This window comes from Columba livia, chromosome 8, assembly GCF_036013475.1.
Source record: "Columba livia isolate bColLiv1 breed racing homer chromosome 8, bColLiv1.pat.W.v2, whole genome shotgun sequence".
Taxonomy (NCBI): Eukaryota; Metazoa; Chordata; class Aves; order Columbiformes; family Columbidae; genus Columba; species Columba livia.
In genome coordinates, this window is record NC_088609.1 from 13,251,767 (window position 1) to 13,268,394 (window position 16,628).

The window sequence follows — 16,628 nt, forward strand, 5'->3', positions numbered from 1 at the left end:
TTGTTTTCAGGAGCTAAGAGAGGTATTTTATAAATACAAATAAACAAATAGCAACTATGTACAGTGGGAAATTAAATATTATGGTTTCAGTAATAACTAGTTTTCTGATGCTGGAAGAATTAAAAAGAGTTAATTGGGAAGTATCATTGTGGTGTCTCACTATAGACATAGTACAGACAGCATAATAACGCACATAACTCTCCTCCCTTCATCTTAATATGTAGAAAATTAGAGGTGGAGGGCAGTACTTGCTCATTTATAGAGCACACAAAACTAAGTATGAAATACAGAGGCAGTTGTGAGTCTTGGCAAGTCGTGTTGCTTTGGGAGGTGTTGGGAGGAGGAGGGTGCCGTGTGTCGGGAGCGCTTGGGGTTCCAAGGGGAGATTCGTGGGGTTAAATAGGGCACTTTTACCTTTACAGAGTGCAGAAATACTGGTGAAGCAATTGCAGGAAAAAGCAGTTTTTGACATGCCATGACAAAAGAGTCATTTGACTTCGTCACTAGAAACAGTTTATGGAGCTGTTCTGTGGGGAAATGACAAAACCAGAAAAGAGAGACGGGGCACATGCAACAGTCTAATGGAGACTGTTTTCTTTTGCAGGCTAGACAGAAGTTTAGTGTGTGAGCTGGCTTAGATTTCACTGCTGAACATGTTATAGAATTTGCTTTAATGAAGTTTCTACACAGACATCTTGTCTTGTTTGCTTTTCTGTTCCTCCTCATTTTCTCCTCTGTGCCAGTATCGTAAGCTCTTTTACCTCCTCTTCCCCATTTTCTGGTTCTTACTTGTAGACCTTATTAACTGAAATATTTCTGTGGATTTTGGACCAGTCTCTTGGGTTTCAGTTTGGAATTAGTGTAGTGCCTTCTGTAAAAGATTAATGTGCTGATGCCGTGTAGCTTCCCGCAGGATGTTCGCAAGACCTGACAATTCGGGAAGTGAGCTGACGAGCACAAAATAGTGTGAGCAGCTCCAAAGGCTTCCGTGGCCTCTCTCTGGAGGGTATGAAGGGCACTGGTGGCAAGGATGGGTTTTTCCACCACCCGTTGGTGTGTGGTCCCGCTCAAGTTCTCTGTGTTAGGCTTTGTGGTCAGATGAGAAGTTGATGAGTAACCTTTTTCTCCCTGGATAGCAGTCCTTTGCACCTGAACTTCTTCCAGTTTTCCAGGATCACATCAATTTAATTTTGTCACTTATGTTTGGTGCTTCTAGTATGTTTGGGCTTTGTTTAACACTTGCAAAATCACGTGTGTCAACATTCCCTTGGAGTTGATTATATTGGGTGCTTTGGAGGAAACAAATTGCAGATCCTCGGAGGTATAAAAGCAAGAGCTAAGGATGGTGGGATGGTTTTTGTTTTGTCAAACCAGGGTGTGGGAGGTACCATCCTCTTGTCAAATCCCACTTTGGGGCTGTGGAGAACTTAAATACCTAGGGGATGCCAGGGCTTAGTTACAAATCCTTTCTAAGACTGCTTTTCCTTTACATAAGCAGATGGAAAGTGGTTTCAGGGGACGTAACTTCTTAAGTTTTAAAGCCCTGAAGAAAATTAATAAATTCATGTATTTTAAAGCCGGAGGGAAAGTAGTATGATCGTCTTGCCTGACCTTCTTCATAACTTGGGCCGGGGAAAGTCACCTAATAACCCCTTCACGAGCTCGCTCAAGCGTGGTTGAAAAGACAAATGATTTGACAGAAATTGTTGTTTTACAAACGCGTGGGGGAGGCGGCTGGAGCATGTGACTCATTTCCCTGCTATGAAAGGTCCAGCCTGTGTTAATCCAAACTGCAAAGTGAATTTACAACAATATTTCTTCACTAAGGCTTTAGGTTTTATACCACTGTAGGAGTAATGCAGAATGGAGGCTTAAGACTTCTCTTGGAATTAAAAGCCAGTTAATTCCAGAATGCGCTGATTGTGTTCCTACCGTAGCTACTTAATAAGGGAACAGAAAATGTCACTATTTTGTTAAAACGAAGAGCTCTGAATCCTCTTTAGGAAAAGCTGAAGCATGCACATAACATTGTAATAGCTGGCACAGTAACGAGGCACACAAAAAGATTGTTAGAGTGGATATGTGTAAGCTGATGGATTTCTTTTTTATTTTATTTTTAAATGCAGCTAACAAAATTTTGTCTTTAGAGCAGGGAGAGAGATGTGACAGAACTGATCAAAGAAAATAGCATCTCATTGATAAAACACATGCTGCAATCCTTCCCACAGTTGGAAGAGCGTGGTGTTTAACAACGGTGACCTAGATTGGAGGAGACAATAAAAGCTGTTGCGGTGAGGAGCAGATTGGCTGCCGCTCTCATCTGGGTAATCAACGGCTGAAATATGGACAGTATGTGAAAGTTTGCTAATGTAGCTCACATAAAGACCTATGCTTTTGGAGGAATTGTCTCTGTACCAAATTCAGTTTGAACTATAGCTGGCATCTGACAGATGTTTGTGTGCTCCTTTACAAAGATACTGATTACTTTATTCAAGGATCTATGAGCCTGCGAGACTGTGGCCTGATTAGGTTATAAAGTAAATCAATATGGGAACCTGTCCAAAAATACACATGGATTTATTTTAAAAAACATAATTGAGTGGGAGAACCTTGAGGGGATATCGTGTTTGTGGAGAGTTTAAAACGAGATAATAGTCATATGTTGTTATTTTAAAATACTCAATGCCTTTCAGATGCTACTATATCATCTTTCCTTTGATAGTGCCTGACAACAGGAGATGACATTCTTGATGCTTTGTACCTAAAGGAGTCTTCTAAGACACTAAAACTTATTTAATTATTGATCCTGGGGTTTGTTGTTTGTTGTTTGTTTTTTTTTTTTTCTCCCCCTTTATTTTGGTGTTATTGTAAATGGGCCTATTATAAACATTTTTATTTCGTTAAGTGGTTCATGCTACTGCTTCTTGCAAAGTTATGCAGTTAATCTTTAGGTAAATACGAATCCAAATTCTAGAAAAATAAACAGTCAATCCAGCTGTGACTTGAGAGATGCTTTAAGTAAGTGCCATTGAGCTGTAGAGACGGATGCATCCCTTCTGTGCTGTAAAACTAAACAATATTAAACTGGGGGAGGGGATGGCGGTTGCGAGGGACATCTGTTCCCTGCAGCGCGTCCCTCCCGCTTTGCCAGGGGGATTTCAAGTGTTAAGTGCAGAGCAAATCCATCAACGGTGGGGTGAGGTGGTTCCCTGGCAGCGCTGGGACTGTGTCGCTCTGTGCTGGGACCAAGTGGTCACTGCACGTGGTGTCCCCACCGTCACCATGCTCGGGGGAGAGACATCGCCCTCTCCATGGACATGGCCACCAAGCGCTTCGGATCCTGAAGGACTGGCCATTTTGGGGCTGTTATCTCACTCCTTTTCTCTGTTTGATCCACCTTCAATTGCTTTGTCCTTTCCTACTGTTTTCTTAACTAAGAATGTTAATCAAAATGTTTTTAGTTTATTGAGGTATTCCAAGGGGGTGTATTTAGCAAGCTCTGCAACTTTGATGCATAAATTGTTTTATTCTCCCTCCTTTTTCCTCTGTAGCGCTGAACTCACGCTCTATAGAGGAGGAACAGGGAATTTTGTATTTCAAAATCAGTTCAGCAGATTTTGAAGAGCTATCTTTGAATATTCTATAATAGACATACAGATTTGAAGAGCTTATTAAAGAGAGCCCCTGACACACTTCAGCAATATTAAATCACTTCATATGATGCATGGCAGTGTAATGTTACTGAAGCATTTTACAAAATGTTAAAAAAGCCTGGATTTGAAAGTACTAGTGGGTTCACAGCCCTTACTGTGAAAAGTGATTGAAACTGTCAAAATTACTTCAATGTTTGCAGTGTATTACTTTCTTAAATTACAGAGAAGGGACATTAGTAAATAAATACAATGGTAGTTAATCTCTGGCCAGCTAACCAGCTGATGTGCTGGGTTGATGTCTTTATTAAATGCTTATTTAATAACTGGGCAGCTGCTCAGACAGGCCAGATGGACTTCACTATAATTGTGCTAATAACGAGAACTTTCTCACAAAAAGAAAGAGCAGTAAGAAGATGCATTTAGTGAGGGAACATCATGACAAATGTCTTCAGGATGGTGTGGTCTTCTGCCCTTAACAGACTGGCTGAAGTAGGTGGCTCATCCTTCGAGGCAAGAAAGACCAGCAGTAAGAATTGGAGTAATGGTTTATTCTTTGCTTGGTTGTTTATTCTTTGCTTGTTCTTTGCCCCCACAGCCTCCTGCCTCCCTCGTGCATTCATGTATCTCCCCAACAAATCCACATTGTGTAAAGCTCTACCTTGCTCGCTAAATGTTGTCATTTTGCCCCATGTAAACAGCTCTAGCCCATTTGTACTTTGTGAAAACTGTGAGGTTTAATTAACCGTATTTTCAGAGTTTTTGCAAGAAATATTAGCAGATGGATGTTAAGAATTACAGCTTTGTTTACATGGAGGCAGATTCTTTTATACTGGAAACATACCTACTATCATAAGCAAGAGGAGTGGTGAAGTGCGATGCTCTCGGTATGAGTAATGAATACATTTTTCTTTTGTCTTTGTTTAGAACGAAAGCGTTGAAAGAGCATTTGAAGAGTAAAAATCTGGAATGAATATCTGGCAGTATGTTTTTACCTTGCAATTATTGCATTTAAGAATTGAGTCCTTGCAGATTTCTTTGCTGTTGGGGACATTTCCTCCTGGATCATAGTCTTTGTCCTCCAGCTGCTGGTCCAGAAGTACAGGTCTTCTGTACACCTTGCGTGGTGCCTCTTGGCAGTGAAGGCATCTCAGATATGCCCAAACTTTGCAAACAGGACTAGATGACTGAGTTTAAACATCTAAAATTGTGAGCAGTTGACTTTGTAGCTGGAGGAGTTCACAGGTTTCTTTGTCAGTAAACTTGCAATGGCTTTTGGTTTTGATGTTTTAAACTCAGAAAATGACCATTACTTTTTGTTTCCTTCTTTAACAGCACTCGAAAGGAGTCAGTGAGATGAACTGTTGGGGTTATAGTGTCTGAAAGGCTCAATTATTCTCTTGAAGAGACGTTCTAAATGAGCCTGACCGAGATCCTGGATCTGTGTGAAGAGGACTAAGGATATAGGATGTCAACTGAGACAGAACTTCAAGTGGCTGTGAAAACCAGCACAAAGAAAGACTCCAAAAAGAAAGGTAATGACTAATTTTTCTTTATTCATATGTATGTTGTACTTTAATCAACCACCTTTTATGCATCTGTGATTCTTTGATTATCTGTGTATTCAGTGAAAGTGAAATTTGTTAAGCTCAGGTGGTGTCTGGTATGGGAACATGGGGTTTGATTCTCTGACATAAATATATCAAAACATATTTAAAATGAAAGAAAGAACTTCTGTATTGCAGTTCATTAATTTTTACTCTATATTACAATTGTTTCATAAATGGAAATACAATATTAAAAATTCCTCTTAGCAAAAGAAAACTTTTTTTTCCTCTTTGTCAATAATAAATTTTCTTCTAAAGGCTTGCTTTCTGCTTTGTTTTGAACTAACCAGAGCTTAAATGCGCTTTCTGTTACTGGAGGTTGAATCTTGCTGACTTTGAGAAGTTACTGAGAACTCAGTAGCAATCTGTAGCGAGATGAACTGTGATCTGGTGAAGGAAATATAAGCAAGGAGGAGGAAAACTCAAAATGAAGGAGAAGCTATGAATAAATGCGTGGTTGGATAATTTCACATTTGTATTTACGATTTTGCATCAGATTGCAGGGCAGTTCTTTGGGCTGGTAAGCGTGAGAAATGGGACTGTATGGATTGGTGCTTATGAATAGGAGTACTGAAAGATTTTATTAGGGAATTTTATCTGTAGATTTCTATTAGTATTTTTACTGCTTATGTTTTTAAGTACTGATGAACCTGGAGGCCAAGACCTTGAATTTTAGTGGTAATTTGTGTTGTTCTGTGGTTTTCTTTTTTTAAAACCTGTACAGACCATGAAATTGAGATTGAAAATGAATATAAGTTGCTCAAATAAAATCAAGTAAAAAAGGAAAAATCGTACTTCATAGTTTTAATACTGCAGGCAGCAAGATTTGAACTTTCATGGGAGTTTTTCAGTTTGTCGTCTTTCTTTTTGAGGATTATAATATAGCAATTTACTTCTGAGGATTTTTTTACATTTTTTTAAGACAAAAAGTGTTCTCATCTTTGCTCACATGTGTGTGTTGCAAATTTTATGTGACTTAGATACTGATAAATAACTTGTTCAACTTCTGGGCAGTTGTACTTTTTGCCACGACAGTTCAACCAAACTGGTAATTAAGACCTTGTGTTTGCTACAGCTTTTGTGTCAGAAGTCTTTATATTAGTGGTTTTTAAGAAGAGACACAGCGATTAAAAAATGTTGAACATTTGTTTGGGAAGATGGTTTAGAATCTTTATGTCCCCTCTAGGTCTAACCTCACAAGGAAAAAAAAATCTTTTAAGGTAAAAGAGCTATAGTTTGGAAAGGCAAAAATAGGGGAATTTGATGTAAATGAGAACGTGGTCTGAGAGATGTTCATCAAGGCAAGTAAAGAAAGTGAAGATAGTTTGGTTGTATAATCACTCAGTCTTTTGGGGCAGGCAAGAAATTAGAAGGTGTCAGTTCTTTGCAATACAGATAACATCTTTTTGATGTGTGTCTCCTATGTTGTTTCTTCTGCTGGAGGGGGAAACTTTTGAAAACAGCAAACAACCATTTTAGGAACTTGATGTTTATGTTAATAAAATATTCAGTATCCAACTTCCAAAAACGTTTCCATAAATCATAATAATAACTGAATGCTTCTCTGCACAAAATCTGATTGTATTCCCCAAATGGAAATTCTGAGAATTACTGCTGAGAAGTACAAAATATGTTGTGTGGCAGCGCCCAGAGCTCCCTGCAGCGCGCATGAGTATCTGGGGAGCTGGAAGGGACGGCGAACGGCAGTAGCTTATCTCCAGAATTCAAGGTGTACAATTCACACAGGGTTTGCTATTCAAATCCCATGTAATGAAAGTCAAAAGAAACTTCGTGGGCTCATTTGCTTGTCACTGAGCTGTATCTATTTGTGTATATTTCAACAAATAAGCCCTGTATAGTGTGAATGACAGATGTGTGAAAACCAGATTTATTTTTTTTTTTTCCCCAAGTTCATTAACTGCAAGCAGTAGCAGGTACTAACATGAAGTTTCTAATGTTACTAATCAATTAGTTTGATTATGCAACGGAACTCAGAATTCCCAAGGAGTTAGTCTTTGCTTTATAGATAGACATTTCAGCTCTACTGTATTTCCAGTGCATGATGTTTTGTAACCATTTCTATCTGGAGCAGAGAGGAACCTCTTTTGCTGTGTTATCTACCGTTCTGGTAACTCTCCTGTCATATGCAGCTCACAGCACTGTGCTGAGAAAGAGCAGTAAGTTTGATAATAACTTTCTAACGGGGTGTCTGTCCCACGTGTGTGTCAGATGTGAACTTCTGGGGAGACTGAAAGGGGAGAAGGATGAGAATGGAGATAGAGCATAGGACAGGGTTCTTTCCTCATCTCAGCATCCATCTCCTGTGTAGTGCCAGCTAAATCTTTATATCTGCCAGCTCTCTTTATATCTGTATAAGGATATAGTAAGGTAGTGTCTCTTAGTTGAAGTATTGAAATAATACAAAGCTTAATTCCTAAAGATTTGTAAGGTATCTGGATAGAAAATGTGACAAAGAAAGGGCTGTCAGGCATTGGAACAGGCTGCCCAGGGAAGAGGTGGAGTCACCATTCCTGGAGGGGTTTAAAAGGTGTTTAGACAAGGTTCTTAGGGACATGGTTTAGTGCCAGAGTTATGTTGTGGTTGGACTCAATGATCCTGAGGTTCTCTTCCAACTGAAATGATTCTGTGATTCTATAAATGCAAGCTGCTGTTCTTATTGAAGTACAATGGCCAAAAAGGAAATGATGGTTATTCAGAAAATGTGTCTCTTGCGTTTGTAGCATAGTGCCTATCTTGAGTTAGAGGCACTGTAGCATCTTGAGCTAAGCAAACAATTTAATAACCTGGAAAAGTTAAAGAAAAGGGCCAGGAGGAGTCTCATGAGAATCAGTGAGTGAAATACAAAGTCCTGCTGCTGGGATGGACTGACCTGCAGTGTTGTGGGCTTTGTGTTTGAAGTTCTTTTATGTTTTGGTTTTTGTTTGTTTGTTTTTTAATTGCTTTTGGACTCTGCACAGATTACTGATTTTTTTGGTGACAGAGAAACAGGTTGATTCCTACTGCAGATGGGGCACATGACATTAATGCTCCTGCAAGGTTACAGATTTTACAGAATATTTCTTTTATGTGTTGGGAATGCTTCTCTCTTTTTGTAGTCATATGCAAAGCAATTCTCTTACAAGAAATTATTCAGACATTTCTCATTATGCACAGTGGTTTTACAGCCATAAGCTTTCTAGTCGTAGTCAACTCTTCAGTCTCTCCGTTGTCACCAGAACTGGTTTATAAGACAGTGTTTGTTCCGGTGCTAAAGGATTATTACTACAGTTAGGATGAGAACTTAAACACAAAATCCTCTCAGAAGCTGCTACTTATGTAGAATCACAGCTGTGAAACTCTAATGTACTGTAGGTAAGTTCAATATTAACACATTAATATCAATTTGTAATTTTCTGTGTTAATGTTAGTACCTTGGATAATCTTAAAAATAGGCTATTAAAAAAAATCAGCCCTAGTCTTCATGTCATTCTCAGCTGATATCCATTAGTAACTGTGTTGTAATTACCTTTTTTGAGAACATGCTCAAATATTATAAGTCATCCTGAAGAGGTTTTGTGTTGCTCTCTAAAAGGAAATAATGCAAAATATTTTTTTTTGGTGTGTGTGTGTGTTAGCCAAAAATCATGTGTTCTCTAAGAAGCATTTAGAGAATTAATGATTCAAGTAATGCTCTTAAAGGCTGATTTTATTTCATTTGGTTTTGTCATCTGGTTCATTGAGAGGTGAATAAAAATTATGTGTTTGTACCATTCACTATAGGAAATAAGAATATTTTATTAGCCAAAGTTGTTAGAAACATAAACCACATTTGTAGTACATGGGGGAAAAGCCATTTTATAAGTGTGTATGGATTATTGAATCAAAATGAAAACATTTGAGCCTATTGGAACTAAAATTGATTTAGAAACCTCTTCGGGGGAAATGTGTTGCATTGATGGTGAATCCACGCTGATGGCTGCCTTGGAAAATCCCTGCTTGCAAAATTAGCTTAATTAGGAAAACTGGAATGGGAGGTCAATAAAGAAGAGCCAGGCTGCCAAATCTGAATGTAGATCTGCATCTGTAATAAGACTTCTCAGTCAATTATCAGAGTGACAGGGACTTTTAAAAATGGAAGCAAGATACAAAGAAGAGCTCGGGCATGTTGACAAGCAGCATAACGATCTTTGATGCTAAAGATCCCCGTGGGTGAAATTCCCTTATTTAATAGGTTTCCGCTGCAGTGTGTGGGAAACACGTGGCAGCTGGAAGGAGCTTTCCCAGCAGGCAGGCAGCCAAGACGGGGATCGCCCCAGCGAGCCAGTAGGAACCTGGAATTCAGAGGGGTGTGATGTGGTGTGTCCCCACCAGAGGTAGATGCCTTCTCCGAGCCATGGGTTGGGCATTTTGTGTTGGCTGAATGAACGTACAAGTCCTGAAGCTGTGCTTGTGGGGGCAGAGCGAGAGCGGCCTCCGCTTGGGGACATCTTTAATGCCAGGTGAGAACTTCCCCACTTGCCCTAGCAGAGCAGAACATGTTGCCCAACGGTGCTTTCTTGGTGGTACAAGATGTGAGTCTGATCCTTTTGGGATCAGGGTGGCAAAAAGCTTAAGTGTCCCATTTTATCTGACTGCTAATTAAAAGGAGAGCAGCAGCTCCAGGACTGTTCACTTGTATCAGATTGTGCCCCTGGCAGAGTCACATCTATTTCCTGGGTCTTTTATACTCTAATGAGAGAGTGGAGTCGGTCTTCACCATCTAAAGGAAAACCTTTGCGTCCCCAGAAGCAAAACTCTAGTCAAACTAAGATCAAACAGGAGGTACCCAGTTAGTTTAAAAGCCTTTGGGGATAAGCAGCCCTTAAACAAGGTTATGTTTTGTCATTATCGGTTTTCATCATAGGTGCCTAATGCTACCCAAGTCCTGTTTCAGGTTTCTTACATCTCATTTGAATGTGATCTGTGCTAAATTTGAGAGCGAGATGGAGATTTCTGGTTGCTGTGAAAGTTGTGATTTTGCTGATACATAGACATTTTGATGCAGTTTTTACAGGTTCATTTCCAGTGTGGAAATTCATCTTAAATTAATAAGTGTTATGAACAATGATGGTTGATTTTTTTTTGTTTGTTTGTTTTTTTAATTTATTGTTATTGAACTTCTTTTTACATTACAATCAGCTAACAACAATTAAAGCATCATCACTGTAATGAGGCATTTCAAGACGTCAGATTGGTTTAGGTTAATTTATTTTTCTGATTACATATCTAAGATTCATGGAATCCAGCAAAACTCAAATTTGATCTAAAGAGTAATGAAAAAGATGTGCAGTCAGGAGGATACTTCATTGACGGGGAGTGAATTTGCTTTGTTTCCTTGCAGTAGTTATGAGTTTTTCAATAATTTATAGATCAAGTAACAGCAGCATTAATTGATACACTAATTGAGTCCACATGCCTGCCTTTAACAAATCTCTTTTGTGAAGTGGTTACTGACGATATTAATTGCACATCTTTTGAGTCTTGCTATAAGTTATGAGTTCATTCTCAAGTTGAAAGGGGGTGGGAAAATCATTAATTTTGACATTGTGTAGCTATAATTAACACGAGTTATCCAATAACCTATCATAAATTAGAGAGCTCATGAATTCTTTTCTAAATACTGTGTTCAACTCAAGGGGGGGTCCATGGTTGTGTTAATTGCAGCGTTCTTTGGGGGTGATGGATATTGTCTCTTGCTGTGGTTAAAATGTTTATTGTTGTTTTTAATTGTGAGACAGGTCTGCCTAAGTTAAGGTTGGAGCTCTGTTACTTTGCTCCTCAGTAGAGGAATTTATAATCTCTTGAGTGTTAAGAATAACATTTCCTGAGAGTGCCTGTTATGTTATGATTTCTCAATGTTTTAACAGTCGTCAAAGCATTTCAGTTGAAACTAGTAATTAGGAGCTTAACACAGTGCGTGTTCCATGAAGGATTTGACTTGCGTAACAGACATTAAATACAGGTGGGTGTTAACTGTGCTGTACATTAGGAAATCTGTCGGTTGCTGGCAATGAGAATCACCTATAAATCCCCTCAGCCTGGGCTGTACATTGTTCCTGGCTTCATCCACTTACACTATGAAACTATATCTGAGACTTGGTTAAAATATGGAGAAAAATGGGGAGGCTGAGGCTGATAAGGAGGTAGACTTCCCAACAAGCAAATGAAGTAATATTCAGGGAAACGTTTTGTCTGCTTGAAAAGACTCATGACAAAGTTTTTTGTTAGGACATTTGTGAACAAAAAGATTTGCTTAGAGAGTTCAGGGAGAAAAAATTCTGTCATGTAATGAATGTAACTGAGCAGGAGTGACTTAATTCATCCAGTTCAGTAGCTAAAATGCCTCTGGAGGTTTGGATGAGTGGAAGTTTCCTACTATGACCCACACAGAGATATGCTACAGGGGCAAGTATGTTGATGATATATATATATATATATATATATATATATATATATATATATATATATATATATACTTTTTAATAATTCTTCATCCAAATATAATTGCTTGCCTAGTAAATATTAATGAATGACGTTTCTGACAGTGTGTCACATTATGTGCATTTGAGCATTTCTACTTTTCTGAAACATTTTGCCTTTCCCATTGACATTATGGGAAATTCTGCAAGTAATAGTAAAATATGTGGGTGTCACCTCTAACCTGTACTTCACAGGGAGTATCCGCTGTACTGGTAAATGCTCCTGTTTTGCTGAAGGGAAATCAAAGACAACTGTAACAGGAAAATGAGCTTGATCCCAGCAATCTTGGAAGCATTAAACTTCTCACCAGTTTTCCCTGAAATAAACAGATAACACTTAGCATTAATGTCCACATTATTGCAGTGTAGACTTTTTCATACTACTGGGGAAAATTCCTTAAAACTTATATAACCTCATATAATTTATAGGAAGTAATGAACTTTCATGACTTGTGTACGTAGGGTGGAAATGTAAACTGATTTCAAGGGTGGTTCAATCTTTGCATTAAAAGGCAGTGCTGATCTCTCAGTTACTTGTCTAAGATTACACCGCAGGTCAGGACAGAGCTTGATATGTGATCTGAGGGTCCTGTTTCTTATTTTGTGCTCTAACAAACACATCTCACTCTCTCAGTAATGATACCACAGTAATTTCATGAGTCAATTTGTGAAGAAAAAAGTGTGGAGCAGCATACAAGTTAAAGGCAACATGCAGGTTTTGGTTTGTATATTTAAGCAGCCAGAAATAGAAGTCTTTAGCTGAATATCTTAATAAATTAGTCACAAAAGCCGTATTTGAAAAATAACTGTCCTTAATCTTTGATGTCATGAACCTGTTGAACACTGATCACTTACTGTCAATAATAACTTGCCCACAAAACTGATAGCCTTTTGAAAAATACTGCGGCTGAATTTGTAAGCCTTTTATTTGTGCCTTGTTCCTCTTTAGGAGCTCAAAGAAATATATAGTGAATTTGGCCAAGTAATAGGCTGAGACTCTCTGTGATAAAAAGGTCAATCCCAGACATTCCCTGGGCTCCTTAGGAGTAAAGAAAAGATATGGCTGTGATCCTTGCAGATGATGTGCTCTAGCTATAGAATCAATAGCATCATCATTGCCCATCCAAAATTAAGGATATAATATTAATATGTAATGTATTTGGGTTGTCCAACAGCACAGTGGATGAATGCGTTTAAGTATAACATTTCTCTCAAAAATGAATTCCTCTTAGAAATGTGTCCTCAGAAATAATTACATATTATTTGTATTATTTTTAACTAAACATTGTTATATGTAATAGCTAGTGTTAGTGTAAATACAGGAAAAAATGTGTTTCTCTGCTTTTACAGTTGGTTTGTTTTGCAGATGAGACAATATAGTTTGTTTAACTAAATAATGTGTTTGTGTGGGTCTTTTGTACGAAAACAAAGGGCTGAATAAAAATAAAATATTTTTTCGTTCTTTTTTATTCATAGTGAGATCATGCGTAGGTGTATTATATGCAATTAATTGAAACCTTTTTTACTATCTTTTCAATGTATATTTTAATGTGAGTGCTAGATATCAGATTTTAATGTATACCTGTGGATTTTGAGCAGACATAGGAAGTATAAGAAGAATGAAGGTTCCCTGCAATGGGAGCAGCAAGAAAGAGAATTATTTCTTTTTTAGAAACTAGCAACCAATCGCAAAGACAACTGAAGGCTTTTGTTTTTGCAGGAAAGGAGAAATCAGAGCACTTTTTGGTAAGTTTGCTCTCCCAGGAATATGCCCCCAAACATGTGTGTAGAATCCTGGAGTCCTGCATGAAATGGGTTTTGGACACAAAAGAAGATGTGCCTCTCTGACCTGACAGAGCTGGGTAGCAGATGTGGAAACATTGCCAAGGGTCAGATGGGCTTTTGGAAGGAGGTTCTGGCCCCTCTGAAATTGTGGGAAATCAGCATCCTGAGAGCAGAGTGGTGGTGTAAAAATAATTGTACCAAAAGCACCAAGCGCATCTCTCATACCCTGTACCTCAGAGTTTTTCTTCTCCTGTTCACCTACCACAGTGGTTTCTATTGATGGTTTCCTGGTGCCTGTCATGTTAAAATCATGAAGAACTGATGGTAGCCTGGTGGTTTGTGCACATATGATCGTGCTAAATCAGGTTTTTTAAGTGATACAAACATTCTTTCCCTGATAGTACTAAGAGTGCTTGTTGCTTAGAAATACATACGTTCCTAGGTTCAGAAGGGTTGTAAATTTAATGTGTAAAGGTACTGGTCCTCATCATCTGTTCACTGAAGACCTCCATCATTAGGGATCACCTTCTGAAACCTTTTCTTGTCTTGAATAACTTCTCATTCTTCACTCAGATATCATTCTTGCCAGAACCCTTGGCACCCCGCTAGCCCATGGCCCGGGCTGCAGAGACCCCTTGCTGCCCGGCGGCACGGACACGTCATGGGCTCATCACAAGGAGGAGCTGCACCCTGTTTCACAGTTAGTGCTCTGTTGTGAGGCATTTTCCAAAGATGATCTGTTTTCTAAAGCATGAAAGAAGGCAAGTCTTCCCTGCTTGAATCTGTGTAGCCTCTGTGAATAGAAACTCTGCATGAACATAAGCTGTATGGAGCAAATACTTTAATGCTCATTGACATCTTTCCTTCTACTAGTAACAAGAGTGAGGCCAAAACTGATACCCCAGCACTGAACCAACCTGAGGTGTGGAGAAGGTGATCTGTTCATCTGTTGCTGTCTGCATAACTGTGTCTGGAGGCACTTCTGGCATCTTACAAGCCCTGCTTTCCTCCTTCGATCCTCCATGAACAGCCAGTGCTTCTCCCTGTGACCTCTCTGCATAGATGAGGATCAGTGGAGTTGACTCGCTTCTGATTTAGACCCAGTGTTTATCCTGTTCTTCTTGGCCAGGCTGAAACACCAAATAATAGAGGTTATCACTTGTTTGCAAGCAGGTGAATTTACACACTTTATTTACTAGAATACTGTTGGCTTTTCCCAATTCCTTTTATTTGTGCTGTTGTGCAGTGCAGGAGGGCAGTTGCCAACACAATATCCATTATTATTCTGACAAGAACAGAGTAGCTTTCACTTCCATTTCTTAAAGACAGCATTACTCATGGCTGCAAAACAGCAGTAAAAATAGCACTAGGGCAAATTACCATTTGGCTGCTGAGTTGTGAATCCGCCCTTCCTTGCTCCAGGTAGATCAAGCTCGAAGTGAAGGTGCAAACAGTGTATGGTCTCTCTGGGCTTTGTGTCTGCATTGTGATGCTTGCATTACGGAAGAAAAGAAGCTCTTGCTCCATCAACGCAAAAGTTGGTATGTGTGGAACCAAAGATGTTAACATGATCTTGTTTCCAGGATCTTCCATTACAGGTAATTGAATCTGGTGCACTACAGGGCCTGGGCAATTTGTCCTCTCCCAAGCTGATAGAAGGCTGTGTGCTCTCTCACTCTATAGTTTTCTCCACAGGTTGTGGTAGACATCCAGTTTGTCCAGTAGCTTTCCATCCTAACATCAGTCTCCTGCAGTTCTTGTCACCTGAACTTCTGGGCTGTTCAGGTTTTCGGCCTCTTGCTTCAGTGGCTGGTGCTCAGATCTCTCCTCCTGCTCGTTGGCTAGTCTGAGCTGAAGTTCACCAGTGCCTCTGTGCAGGCTCAGGATGGAGAGCAAGTCTGCAGGGAGGTCCTGGCCCAGGAACACAGAGTGAGCTCATGGGGAAAGGAGACTTTAGGTCATGGACATACTCTTGGGTTGCAGGTCAGTGTTTTGGGAGGCTGCGATGTGCCTGTATAGCACTGACAAACCTCTTACCCCCCCTGATTTGTCCTGGCTGTGAAGGGCATGATTTTGTGTGAGGGATTCCTGGGATACCATTGTGTCCTCCTGCCTTACCACAAAGGGCCACAAAATTGGTGAAGGATTTAGAGTGGAAGCTGTATGAGGAGTGGCTGAGGTCGCTGGGTCTGTTCAGTCTGAAGAAGAGGAGACTGAGGGGAGACCTCATCATGGTTTACAGTTTCCTCACAAGGGGAGGAGGAATGGTAGGAGCTGATCTCTCCTCTCTGGTGAGCAATTATAGAACCTGAGGGAATGCCAGGAAGATGTGCGGGGGGAAGTTTAGGTTGGACATTAGGAAAAGGTTCTTCACCCAGAGGGTGCTGAAGGTCTGGAACAGGCTCCCAGGGAGATGTCATGGCCCCAAGCCTGACAGTGTTCAAGAAGAGACTGGACAACGTCCTCAGACACGTGGTGTGAACTGTGGGGTTGTCCTGTGCAGGGACAGGAGTTGGGCTTGATGATCCTTGTGGGTCCCTTCCAAATCAGGACACTCCATGGTTCTACCTGTAACTGAAATCAGTGAATGCAGCTGGGGAAGGTGGGAGATCCTGGCAGTTTTTTCAGTCATGGTAGGAGGTCCTGCCTTGGAAGAGCCATGCAAAGTTGTCCAAAAGCACAGAAAGCTCTAGCCTTGGCTTCGTGAATATGAATGTTCCATGGCAGTCTCTTCTGCAAGTGGTGGGAGGAGCAGCTTTCTCTGGAGTCAACTTGCTTTTAATGTCTACTCCATTTTAACTACTAGCAAACGTTGAACAGCTAATCTATGATCTATAATTACGCCTCTTATTCTTTTAGTTTAGTTAGATGAGAAATTGTATAGTGAAAAGGATGTTTCAGGGAGTGAAAGGAAATTAGGCATAGTAAGTCTTTTGAGGTTAGCTATTAATTTCATTTTTAAATATGAAATTGCCATCAAAGTAATAAGAGGGTAATATTTGCACATCATGATAGTGTGGACTAGCATGCTGATAACTAGGTAGAAGGCAAAGCCGTCACTAGTGTTG

At 39.7% G+C, this 16,628-nt stretch overlaps 1 protein-coding gene across 48 annotated transcripts in view; it reads left to right on the forward strand.

Moving 5' to 3' along the window:
- DAB1 (DAB adaptor protein 1) overlaps positions 1-16,628 on the forward strand; it is a 436,898-nt gene that overhangs the window by 318,493 nt on the left and 101,777 nt on the right. For 37 of the 48 annotated variants that reach the window (XM_021295514.2, XM_021295492.2, XM_065070963.1 and 34 more), the window contains one exon: positions 4,986-5,185. In XM_021295514.2, coding sequence (XP_021151189.1) covers positions 5,119-5,185 — 67 coding nt within the window. In that variant the 5' untranslated portion in view covers positions 4,986-5,118. Of the gene's footprint in view, positions 1-4,985; positions 5,186-9,630; positions 9,757-16,628 lie in introns of those variants that run through there. The other 11 variants (XM_065070967.1, XM_065070961.1, XM_065070971.1 and 8 more) reach the window with 9 other exon arrangements.